Source organism: Heptranchias perlo, chromosome 7 (assembly GCF_035084215.1).
Source record: "Heptranchias perlo isolate sHepPer1 chromosome 7, sHepPer1.hap1, whole genome shotgun sequence".
Lineage (NCBI taxonomy): Eukaryota > Metazoa > Chordata > Chondrichthyes > Hexanchiformes > Hexanchidae > Heptranchias > Heptranchias perlo.
In genome coordinates this window covers 27,568,984-27,582,576 of record NC_090331.1, presented here as the reverse complement: position 1 = coordinate 27,582,576, position 13,593 = coordinate 27,568,984, and the positions used below count along the sequence as shown (strand labels likewise).

At 41.8% G+C, this 13,593-nt stretch overlaps 1 protein-coding gene across 1 annotated transcript in view; it reads right to left on the bottom strand.

Moving 5' to 3' along the window:
- The window catches only part of LOC137323576 (low-density lipoprotein receptor-related protein 1-like), a 1,400,855-nt gene that overhangs the window by 517,798 nt on the left and 869,464 nt on the right, over positions 1 to 13,593 (bottom strand). The window contains exons 26-27 of the mRNA XM_067987196.1: positions 12,448 to 12,612; positions 9,796 to 10,040 (exon numbers count right to left, since the gene is read on the bottom strand). Of these exons, the coding sequence (XP_067843297.1) occupies positions 9,796 to 10,040; positions 12,448 to 12,612 (410 nt within the window). The remainder of the gene's footprint in view (positions 1 to 9,795; positions 10,041 to 12,447; positions 12,613 to 13,593) is intronic.

Genomic DNA, 13,593 nt, shown 5'->3' with positions numbered 1-13,593 from the left:
CCTCTCATTCTTCTAAACTCCAGAGATTATAGGCCCATTCTACTCAACAGTAGAGACAGCTCAAATTCTTTCTTAATTACCACTTTTCTCCTATTGTTCATAGAAACTATGATTAATTCACACTGTGTGATTCATGTTCTCCAGCCAATGCAATGTCATAATCATCACAAGAGCGAAACAACAATCATGTATTGTTTGATGATTGCACCGTGTTTAGCTCCATTTACAATTCCTCATATAATGAAGCAGTCCATGCCTGAATGCAGCAAGATCTGGACAACGTCCAGGCTTGGACTGATAGGTGGTAAGTGACATCCGCGCCACACAAGTGCCAGGCAATGACCATTTCCAACAAGAGACAGTCTAACCACCTCCCCTTGACATTCAATGGAATTACCATCACCATATCCCCCACTATCAACATCCTGGAGGTCACCATCGATCAGAAACTCAACTGGGCCAGCTACCTAAATGCTGTGGCTACTAGAGCAGGTCAGAGGCTGGGTATTCTGTGGCAAGTGGCTCACGATCTGACTCCCCAAAGTCTCTCCATCACCTACAAGGCACAAGTCAGGAGTGTGATGGAATGCTCTCCACTTGCCTGGATGAGTGAAGCTGCAACAACACCCAAGAAGCTCAACACCATCAACGCAGTCTGCATGATCGCCAGCCCATCCACCATCTTAAACATCCACTCCCTCAACCACCAACATACCGTGACTGCAGTGTGTACTATCCACAGGATGCACTGGAGCAACTTGCCAAGGCTTCTTCGACAGCATCTCCCAAACCCACGACCTCCCCCACCTAGAAGGACAAGAACAGCAGGCGCATGGAAACACCATCACCTTCAAGTTCCCCTCTAAGTCACACACCATTCCAACTTGAACACATATCGCTGTTCCTTCATGGTCGTTGGGTCAAATTCCTGGAACCCCCCCACCTAACAGCATTGTGGGAGTACCTTCACCACACGGACTGCAGCAGTTCAAGAAGGCGGCTCACCACCACCTTCTCAAGGGCAACCAATGGTGGGTAATAAAGGCTGCCCTTGCTAGTGACGCCCATATCCCAAGAATGAATAAAAATGTATTTGAAATCTGCACAACAGAATGAATAATTGTATACATGAACACTACAGACCAATTCTGTAATTTAAACAATTGTTTTGATCTTCTAATTATGATTTTTAGGTTTTGTTATATTTTCAGTCGCCTAAAGTATAGACTGAGGGTTCAATATTAAATTTAAGCCGTTGGGTGTACAGCCTGGGGGGTGGGGAGATGATTCTGAGGGGGGCCTCGGACAGGCCAGTATGAGGCTACAGTTTTTTTGTGGGCCCAGGAGGGGCATCTTCTAGAAACCTTTCCATTGTCCTAAAATGTTATTTTTTTATTGTACATTTCCTTTTGATTTTTTTTAGTTCAAATACTTCAAAATGCCCTACTGTCCATTCTGGAGGTGGGAGTACCATCTTCAGTATTAGAGCATTTGAGATCCACCTGATCATGTCATTGGAGTAAACAACTAAAATGTGTGATGCTTTTGCCTATTGCCATTGGAAGCTTCAAGTGCTGATCAGATTAAATATCAACAAGTTGTCTTGTCAGCAGTTCACCAAAATTAGTTATCGCATTGGTGGTACTGTAAGGATTCATCAACTCATTGACCCAACAAGAATGATCACTTACATCTGATGCATTTGGTTCTATTTATTGCTCAAATCAAAAGCAATGTTCTATCCTGCATACATATAATTAAATTAAGCTGACATTTTAATCATACAATATTATTGTGACACACCAGGACATGAGGTCCACCAGTTACCCCATTCAGTGATAGGATGCACATTCACAGCCACAACTTCCCAAAAGGTGAGTTTTTCAATCTTTACCTTTGCAAGAAGGTACTGAGCAGAGGCAAGTGTGTCCTCACAGGATGCACATTCACATCCACAACTCCCCAAAAGGTGAGTTTTTCAATCTTTACCATTGCAAGAAGGTACTGAGCAGAGGCAAGTGTGTCCTCACAGGATGGAAAGAGCAGTTAAAGGATAGTCACTCAGGCCACTCTTCTTTGCCTTGCAGCCGATTATGGAGCATTAATGGCAGAAATCCAGCAATAAGCCTCCAGCCTATCCTATTGATCAAAAAGGGTGTGACATCAGGATGAAATGTTATAAATTTCCTACATTACAACAGTGACTACACTTCAAAAAGTACTTAATTGGCTGCAAGGCATTTGGGACATCCTGAGGTTGTGAAAGGCACTATATAAATACAAATCTTTCTTTCTTTTCTTTCTGAAGATACCATTGCAACCTCAAAAGAACATTTGGAGAATGACAACCATTCTTTTAGGAAAGAATACAGTCTCCAGTGGCAGTCCACAAAACATCATTCAGTATGCTCCATCTTTTTTTAAGTGGTCCCACATAACTAAATGTTGTGCTTTTACTAAGCTGTTCTCATTAGTGCTAATTCACAGTACTTTCCTGAGCAGCCCCACACAACCATTTCAAAAAGGTACCAATCAGCAATGTAATTAGTCCCATACAATCCAGAAACAATCAGCAATGAGCTCCTCCATCAACGGTCCCCTAGCTCAATGAATAGCGCAAAGATTTCCAGAAGAGTCCCCTTTAGTGAGCATTTAAACAGAGTTGGATACTACTCCACTGCCCATGCTACAAAGTCGTTATCATCTGACTGTTCTCTAGCTTTGTTTAAAAAAGGTCTAATTTTTGCAGTGAAAGAGCAGGAGACACAGTTCCAGGAAACAGAAGTGCCCAAAGATTTTTCAGAAATTAAAAGAAAAGCTATTTCATGAGCTCTTCGCCCTTCAGGATCAGATATAGGCGAGAATTGAGGAAGAAGTCTTCTCCTTCCAACAGGGCCATCATGTACCTCCATCCCTCTCCTGCTGAGGTTGGTGGTACTTGAGGCAGGTAGCAGGGAAATCAGCTTGTTTCTCTGGCCTGCCCATCCACCATCATATAAATGTGTCTGGGTGGTCAATGATTGGATGGCTAACATCCTTACTGGAAAATGGGGAGGAAGAACATTTCTAGCGGTGCTTGCAAGAGCAGGGATCCAGTGGTAGCTTTCTCGTCCGTTTGGCATTGCTATATCATCTGATTTCCGGTGATATAGTAGAGGAAAATCCAGCTTGATATCTACAGGACTGGTCCAGGTTGAATGATCTGGAAATTAGTCATGATATTTCGGGGCATTGCTCTAGACATTAATTAAATGATACATTGTCAAGACACTAGCAGCTACGAGCCAGTGGCAGTAGAATTGGTAACCAGAAGACACAGATTTAAGGTATTTGGCAACAGAATCACAGGCAAGATGAGGAGACATTTTTTTTACGCAGTGAGTTCGTTATGATCTGGAATGCACTGCAGGAAAGGGTGGAGGAAGCCGATTCAATGATAACTTTCAAAAGGGAACTGGATAAATACTTGAAAGGGAAAAATCTGCATGACTATGGGGAAAGAGCAGGGGAGCGGGATTGATTGGATAGCTGTTTCAAAGAGCCGGCACAGGCACGATGGGCCGAATGGCTTCCTTCTGTGCTGTATGATTCTATGACTCTATGAGAGGCCTGGTCAGTGAGTGAGCACTTATACATTAGCATAATATGCAATATCTCATATCTTTGCTCGAGAATAATTAACAGGTCGATTCTCAACAGCCCTCAGACTGAAATATAAGAACATAGGAAGGAACATAGGAACAGGAGTAGGCCAATTTGTATCCTCGAGCCTGTTCCTCCATTCAATTAGATCATGATCAATATCTTAACTCCATCTACCTGCTTTGGTTCCGTAACCTTTAATGCCCTTGCATAATGAAAATCTATCAATCTCAGGTATAAAATTTTCAATTGACCTAGCCTCAACAGCTTTTTGGGGGAAGAGTGTCCCAGATACCCATTACCCCTTGTGTGAAGAAGTGCTTTATGACATCACCCCTGAATGGCCTAGCTCTCATTTTAAGGTTAAACCCCTCTTTGTGGACTCCCCCACCAGAGGAAATAGTTTCTCTCTATCTACCCTTTTGGCCTTTGATCATCTTAAACACCTCATGTACTGGAGAATACTCCACAGATGCTGCCTGACTTACTGAGCTTCTCCGGCATTTGCAGTTTTTATTTCATGGTAATGGATAATCTGCTAAAGACTTCAGTTCTGGCTAAAGATCTGAATTCTATGGATGAAGGGAGGCTTGGTATCATCCACATTGTGAAGGACTATGAAAATAGGTTTTGTCCAAAAATGGAGGTGTTTATCAAACCATGCAAGAAAAATGTTCTAAAAAGAGTATTTTAACCTTTGTGGACTGCTCCAATGTTTGCTTTTTTTTTGTAATATACTCTCGGCCACTTTCACAACTGCTCCTGCTCTTCCGATGTTACTTCGCCAAAAGTGCGGCAGAAACCCCAAGGATCTTCCGAGCCTTTGCTTTTTTAAAATGTGTTCATGGGTTGTAGGCGATGCTGGTAAAGCCACATTTATTGCCCATCCCTTGTTGCCCTGGACTGAACTGCTGCATTCTTTATATTGAATATATTCTAAGCCTATAAATAACTGTATTCATTTTAACTTGCATGCTTTGACCTGATGGAATGGTATTTCTTGCCTTTCAAAAGAACGTTGTGAACAACCCACATGATCTCCAGTGGTTGGTACAGTTATGGAATACAGGCATGCTATCATACTCATGACATGTATAAGGGTGGAGGTTTTGGTCGTAGTGTCAGTTTGGCTCAGTGCTAGCATTCTTGCTACTGATTCAGATGGTCAGGGGGTCAAACTTTACTCCAGGACTTCAGCATATAATCTAGGCTGACACTTCAGTGCAGTCCTAAGGGAGTACTGCATTGTCGGAGGCGCCCTCTTTCGGATGAGATGTTAAACCATCTGCCCTCTCAGGTGGACGTAAAAGATCCCATGCAATATTTGATGAAGAGCAGGGGTGTTCTCCTGGCGTCCAGGCCAACATTTATCAGTCAACTAATACCACAACAAAAACTGGTCATTTATCTCTTTGCTGTTTGTGGGATCTTGCTGTGTGCAAATTGGCTGTGACATTTGTTTAGATAACAACAGTGACAACACATCAAAAGTAATTAATTGATTATAAAGCATTTCGGAAGATCCTTAGAATGTAAAAGACACCATATAAATGCAAATTCTTTTATTCATGGGAGACTTGGGCTGGGTACCAAAACTGCCTTTTATGAATAAACAATTGGGGAAAGCCTGAACTGTAACAAACTCCACATCCTATTCATCAACTATATATTTTCTGTAAAAGATCGGGTGCACATTTCGTCTAAGCACGGGTATATGTGTGATGTCTTATACTTCGAAAATTTTCTTGCACATACAGTGAGGCTCCCAGTTTCAGAGGAAACCACAGCACCTAATGTATGTGACCAATCAACTTCACATGGTATATTAGAAATTATACATTATCATAGTATCATAAGTAGGTTCAGCATAGGAGGGGGCCATTCAGCCCATCATGCCTGTGCCGGCTCTTTGAAAGAACTATCCAATTTCTCCCATTCCTCTGCTCTTTCCCCATAGCCCTGTAATTTTTCCTTTCAAGCATTTATCCAATTCCCTTTTGAAAGTTACTATTGAATCTGCTTCCATCACCCAGTCAGGCAGTGCATTCCAGATCATTCCTTTAATATCAGTTAGTGCTGTATCAATATTGCAATTTCAGAAACGTCTCAGCAAAAGTGGTACAGCTGAAGAAAATTAACCTTTTTTGTTCTACACAATAATTTTCACACTAAATATGTGCAACACAGGCATGCAATTGACAATTGTAGAATAACAAAAGTGGTAAATGTCCATGATTGTTCATCTTTGCCTCATTCCTTAACCTCCTTTCTGTCCACATTTTCAACACCAACCATATTTCTAAAAAATGGAAAATTGTGTACAATTTCACAATTTCGATATGAAATTTCTTAAGAGCTGTCTTGAAGCAAACTCCTATAATATGCAATACATGGGCAATGAAAGGCAAACGGCTTGGATAAATGTCAAGGCTGCAAACTGGGATATTTATACAGTCATATGGGCAGTTTTTATGTTGCATAACGCTATCGCATAACTGGTTTCATCAATAATTATGCTGCACCATAAAAGGTAAAGTGTCATGCTGAGGAAATAATCAAATTTTTTTTATATATATATGTGAAATGCTAGCTTGCAGAGCCATTTTTAAAGCAGCAATATTATTTCTATTGGTGGAAGAGGGGCAGTTTTACATTTTTCAGTAGCACTTTCCGTGGCACTCTTATCTATGTGACACATTCATAGTGTTGAACATAAGAGAAACCAAAAGGGAAACAGTTACTAATGACTTTTACAATAAATCTCTGGTGACAGTTTTGAGGCTGATCTTCATATAGGTGTTACAGGAAATGTAAAGAATCTTACAACACCAGGTTATAGTCCAACAAATTTATTTGAAAATCACAAGCTTTCGGAGGCTTTCTCCTTCGTCAGGTGAATGTGGAACAGGCTGCACTGTTGGGGAAAGTATCTTTGGCTTAAAAGTCATGACCAGTTTCCCTGCTACTTGGATACAATTACCACTAGCTAAGTCCTGAACAATACTGTTAAAGACACAGCATTTTGTTGACTTTGTTTGAAATCTGAACACCTGGGGCAAGAGTTTGCACTTTTAGTGCAATTGGCATTTGGGCGCAATCCTCAAAAATTGAGCAGGCCCAATTTAAACCGGGAATTGACGAGTTTCCGCTAAAATGCATTAACATAATCACAAATGTTAAATTTGCCCTGGATCAGCATAATTCAGCAGCTTAACATAGTGTAATTGTTTATTTATTTTCAATAAAAAAATATTCATTGATGTATTTAAGAGTGGTAACCTGATGAAGTTTTATTAATACAACTGGAAATGGGTTTATCACTAAAAATAAGGATTTTTAATTAGGGTGTCCATTCCTCCACCTATGAGTGACCTGATTTAAAATTACTGAATATGACTCAAAAAAAAGCACTGAAGCATTTACTGTTTTCACTGGTGTACACTGGTCAGTTTCTTAGTAAATCAATATTTTTTAATAATTAAAAACATTTAAACCGTGCCTACAAGTGCCTCTGCACCAAGGGAAGCTAGCGTAATTTCAAAACCCTTCAACGGCTGTAGGCTGGCGCAATTGGCGGAAACTCATCATCCTTGTTGTTTCCAGAAGGGGGGGGGGGGGGGGGCGCATGGCCAGTTTTGTGGGCGGGGCTAGTTTCAGCGATTTTTTTTTTAAGACAGCGCAAAACATTTTTAGCCAGCACAAAACCAAGCAAATTACACCCCGCGTAAGTCGAAATTCCTCGATATTTTGCGCTGATTCGGCTGGATTGCGCTGAAAAAGCCAACGCAATCGAGCGGAAACTCTGGGCCCTGATATTTAAACTTAAAGACCTTAATGGATTGCAAGCTCAATATTCCCGATGATTGTAAACAATTTTACAACACCAAGTTATAGTCCAGTAATTTTATTTTAAATTCACAAGCTTTCGGAGGCTTCCCCCTTCGTCAGGTGAACGATGTGACATTTGTTAATAGATCTTTTATATTCCCGATGAGACATTTGTTAATAGATCTTTTATATTGAATTCTAGAAAGTGGTTCTCTTTTGCTGGTTCTCAGGCTTGTTCATATAGGAACTGTCTTTTATACAGCATGGTTATTTCAACAGTAAGCAGATTGATTTTGAACTGCACAGGCAGACGTTTGTGCCTGCTCAGTTGCTTAACGTCGCTGTTTGTGAATATGTCCTGGAGTGCCGTTATCTTCAACAGTGTCACTGATACAATGTCCTGATATAAATGGGATGGAGATCCTTAGGGAGCCACAGTGAAGCTGTAGCTATTCAACATTTTCTTAAGACATAGGGGGAAAAATTGGATAGGACCTATTATTGGGCGGGGGTAGCGCGATCTGCTATTACCCATGCCCAATGGCCCCTGCGGAGGCAGGACAAGACTTTCATGAGGCCTGAGGGCTTACTTTCAAGCAGTGTTCTCAATCAGCTTTGATATGAGGATTCAATGCAATTTGTACTTTCCACCAGCAGGGGGAAGCCCCAATCTCTTAAAGGCAGGCTGTTGCTTAAAAATCTCTTAAAGGTAGCTGGTACCTGTTATTTGCGAAAATAACAGTCTGTTGACTACACAGAGTCTGGATGGAGATCATACATCGCCCATGCAAAACACAGATGAATCTCCCGTCCCTATGTTTACAAACTGATGAGTTATGTTAAAACATTAAATAAAGGTTGCGCACTACTAAATCCCACATCCGCCGATCTGCATGCCAGACCTCACCAATCTGCCGATTTGAGTTTGACCAGGCCTGCGAGAGTGCGTGCACCAAGGTTCTCTGCTGATGCACTAGAGGCCTTGGTGCAAGGGATGGACAGGAGAAGGGACATCCTATATCCGCAGGGGGCAAGAGGCCCTCCAGACATATGCCCAAAAGGCAGTGGGAGGCAGCGGGGGACAAAGTCAATTCCAGGTGCACAGCATCATGAACATGGATGCAGTGCAGGAACAAGTTCCATGCTTTGACATGAGTGGTCAAGGTGAGTAAGGTCAACTGTCAAATGGCGTCTTCTACCAAGTACACCACTAGCCACATCCACTGCTCCACGCACTACATCCCCCATCACCCACATACCAACAAACTCTTTCCATCAGTACTCAACTCTTCCAATCAGATGCTTCCTCTCACCTTTACACATTACCACTGTTGCAAGCCGCCCACCCACAACTCACCGGTCACATACACTGGCAACTATTCAACCATTATGGGCACATCTCCCAAACACATGTCCCGCTTTCTTGCAGGAGAAGGTGGGGCATATCAGGAGGCAGCAAGTGGCAGTGGCATTTAGCCCCTCGAGCCTGTTCTGCCATTCAATGAGATCATGGTGGACCTGTGAGCTAACTCCATATACCCGCATTAGCGCCATATCCTTTAATACCTTTGGTTCACAGAAATCTATCAATCTCAGATTTAGAATTCACAATTGAGCTAAAATCAACTGCTGTTTGCAGAAGAGTGTTCCACACTTTTCCCACCTTTTGCATGTAGAAGCATTTCCTAACTTCACTCCTGCACGTCTTGGCTCTAATTGTTAGGCTATGTCCCCTAGTCCTAGCATTCAAGTATAGGAGACCTCCAAAAACAGTTACAAATGTCTCAGCAGCCAGAAGTAATAATCCAGCCACTAATCTGTGAATCCTGCATGGTCCCTTGAAATAGCACTAGTGGGGGGAAGGGGGGGGGGGTCCTCCAGGCATTCTAAGACATGTTCAGATGGTCGTGGTTAAGACTGTGCATTGAATTGAGCGTTAGATACCATTTTGGGAATTATCACTTTAAATCAGCGTTGCACACTGATTGCATCCATTTTTTCCTTACTTTACATGCTTCCGGCGTTCGGTATTTGCGCATTCGCTAACTCCTACACCAAGATGGCGTCCAGCGCACGTCACGCTGGAAACGTGCATGCGCAGCCAAGACGCCATATTGTATGTTGGAGAGGCCACGTAGCACCGAAACAACGGGCACTACACAGCTCAATTTAGCACCCATAGTTTTTTGTGTATTGTTGGTGAATTAAATATAGCTATGTCACCTTGCAGCACAATTTATCAGATAGCCATCATTTTACAAGTTATTTTCTTGATGTGCTTTTGGTCAAAAAGGAAACAAAGTAGAAGTCAAACAGCTAATCTACCTTGTGGCTGCCTGGATTGATGGTAAATCTGTAGGTCATATGGTCGTGCGCTGGTTCTCTGTACGACGGTGACATTATGGCCGGTCCATTTGTTGGCTTTCAATAGAGTGTTCGTCTTCCAGTCAGTCCAATAAACGTCGCCTCCGTACAATGTTACAGCAAAAGGATGCGAAAGGTATTCATGATCACGCAAGACTTCTATCAATTCACTGCCATCATACAAGGCTGAATAAATACCATCAGACCTGCATCAAGAAAGATAAGAAGTGAAAGAACAAACAAACAAAGACAAAGAAAACTTAAAAATGTACAATTACTTTCTCAAGCAGGCACTGAGTTTCTGTCATCCATTTTGATTAAGAAAATGCGTATTATAATTTTTAACGTATAAATTACAGAATTCCTTTTTTTTTAAAATGAAGATACCTAACAACGAATATATGCTGTAATTAGTGCTGGCTATATTTGATCAGAACTTTCTGGGATATAACTGGCAAAGGTCAAGGTACAGTTTGGCATATTTTATTTCGACCTTTTCCAGTCTGCGAATAAGTTGCATTGTGGCAAGCAGGGACAACCGGGGCAGTGCATTTTAATGTGTTCAAATTGAACAATGTGGTTGATGTACATTAGATCACATCATTTCAGTCTTTTCAATTATGATTTCAACATTCTTTCAAAATTGCTGTGCAACAAGCTATCTGTTGAGTTCTAAATCTGAAACATTTTGTTGTGAAAGGTGGCAAAGAGAAACAAGGCACGTCTCTGCAGGGAGGAATGAACAGTCAGTGTGTGTCAATCCAGGGTACTCCAGTACACCTCATGGTGGTCAGTTAAAGAACAACATTAGCAGAGACTTGAGACAAAGATCTGGGGGGCTGGTTTTCACATGCCTACCTGCCCATTTACACTGAAAAATGAGGTGGTAGCAAATGAAAATTTGAAAATAAAGTCCTGACCATTGGCTGACAAGGCCTGCCCAGCTCGATTTTTGAGTGGGCCTCGAAAAGGGTGCCCAACTCTCCCGTCCAAATCAGACTGGTGCCTTATTTAAATATTATTTAGTGTGTGATTGGAGGAGGTCACTGAGGTAAAGTGGGGCAAGACCATGGAGAGATTTGAAAACAAGGATTTAAATTTTGAAATCAATATGCTAAAGCACAGGGAGTCAGTAAAGCTCAGGGAGGACAAGGGTAATGAGAGTGTGGGACTAATTGTGGGTGAGAATGCATGCTGTGCTATTATGAATGAGTTAAAGTTTTTGGAGGATTAATGTGGGGAGGGCAGCTCAGAGAGCGAAGGAGAAATCAATGATTGAAGTGATAAAGCCATGGATGAGGGCTTCAACACCAGAAGGGCAGAGATAGGTTGGAGGTGGGCAATGCTACAGAGGCACCAGAAAACAGTTTTGGTAACGGAGCTGAGCTCAGAGCGAGTGGCATGCCAGGCACTAAGACGACACACGCCGCGACCTCTACCACCCAGAAGGACAAGAGCAGCAGGTACATGGGAACAACACCACCTGCACGTTCCCCTCCAAGTCACACACCATCCCGACTTGGAAATATATCGCCGTTCCTTCATTGTCGCTGGATCAAAATCCTGGAACTCCCTTCCTAACAGCACTGTGGGAGAACCTTCACCACACGGACTGCAGCGGTTCAAGAAGGCGGCTCACCACCACCTTCTCAAGGGCAATTAGGGATGGGCAATAAATGCCCGCCTCGCCAGTGAACGAATAAAAATAACATCTGCTTTTAGATACACTCACCTGCACTTTAATAGTACCACCTCATCACCTGAAAAAGGCCTTCCCAGACACAGAGCAACCCAGTTTCTAAGGAATGTGTCAGGCCCTCTTTGGAATCATCCAGGATTAATTACTTGCTCCCTATTTTGTTTTAGGATTTTTGAAAGTCCCATAATAGGACTCACGTCTGCGCTCAGAATAGGCAAAATTTCCCTGGGATGCTTGGGAACTCCCCCAGCCACACCCCTTGATGTGGAGGGGGGGGGGGGGAGAAGACGAAGATCCACCCATAGCCCTCTTAGCAGAATTTCTGAGTTCAGCCCTACTTCTGGCCGCCCTCTGACGCGCGTGACGGAGATCTGCCTAGGGCTAGATCAGAATTGTGGCCCTAAAAACTTTTCGTCAGGCTTGAATTATTTGACCTAGACGGTGGCCCATGCTGTGTGCAGAGCGGAAGATTGCTCCAGTTACAAAGAAATAGTTAGGCAGCTCTAGCCGAAGGGAGAGAAACAGTTTTCTGTCTATGGGATAATCTCAAGGCAGTGGAAAATGTTCCCCCATTTTTTTTAAGATTTGGGATATTGGAGTGGATTGAGAAGCGAAGAACCGACGTCGAAACCACCTTGGTTGATTTTCATTTCTGTTCTAATTAAAAGTGTTCAAATAATTTTATAACAGTAAATTGTTCATAATAAGCAGCAAGTGAAGCTGTATATTTTATTGGTAATAGGTTAGTCACAGAAATAGAAATTGGCCAAGCTGAAAACACTTCAAAAAAAATCTCAGGATAAATCCAAAGCAATAGTTAGGAGGAGCAAGCAATTACAATGAAAAAAATAATTACACACACATTTCAGGATCAAGCTCAAACTTTTCAAATGGAAAAAAAAAATTCATCTTACATGGCATCAATCCAAACGATTCTGTTCTCAAGGTAATCCACTGTCAGTCCATTCAGCCATCCACCAGTCCCCAAAGCTTTGTAGATAGCCTTTCTTCCCGCTCCACTCATTGAAGCAGCCTCAATACGTGGGAAGTTAGAATCCCAGTCTGTCCAAAAGAGAATACTAAACAAAAAAAACCTTATGAATATTAACATTTTTCACAATAACATATATTCTGAGTTTATAATTTTTTATGTATACCATTTCTTACTTATCCATTTTTAAAATTATGATGCTCAGATCCAGTGTAAATTTATACATATGCAAACACTAGTTGATACATTGCAATGTTTCTCATTGATGTTGCTTTTCCCAGAACTGTCTTTGCTTCTTTGCCACTTTGTAATTCTCTGTGTCGTTCTACCTATATTTCTGTTTATTCTTCACTTTTGTTCTCTCCTTTTCTCTGTAAGGCTCATGTGGTATTCTTATGGTATCTGTATCTCTTTCTTTGTATCTGATTTTTTTCTCTCTCTTTCTCAGTTACTCTTTCTGTAAATCTCTTCTTCCTTTAGTCTCCTCCATCTTCTACATGCTCCTCAATCTCTCTGAATAGCACTCACACATGTTCTTTTACTGTTATGTTCAATTTCTCTTTTTACAGTGCAGGATATGCAGCAAAAGGAAATGTGTCCGAAGTGGGTACTGTGATTGGAAAACAAGAGACAGTCCAGGAGCTGCTGTGACGTGTGTAGGTAAGAGAAGAGTGACATAATTGGAAGACAAGGCTATCCTCGTGCAAGCTGGTAGGCATTGGGGGGAGCACCAATGAATATTATGAGAGGACTGACTGACATTGGGCCAGGAAAAGAGACCAGTGGATCTGGATGAGGAAAACAACCTGTCTAATGGTTGAATGACTCCAATATTCCATGTGCCCATGTAAACCATCTTGGTAGCTGAACCAGGGGGCACCCAATCATGTTAAACTCTGAAATAGAATTTCCAAAAAAACAACGGAAGGTATTTCCTCAATTAACCTACAATGATAATATTACAATCATTAATTCGCTTGTCTCATATAAAGTGCATTGGCAAACTCACACAGCACAAATACTGATTAAAAAGAGAAATAAATCCCCATAAATGAAAACTCAGCTCATC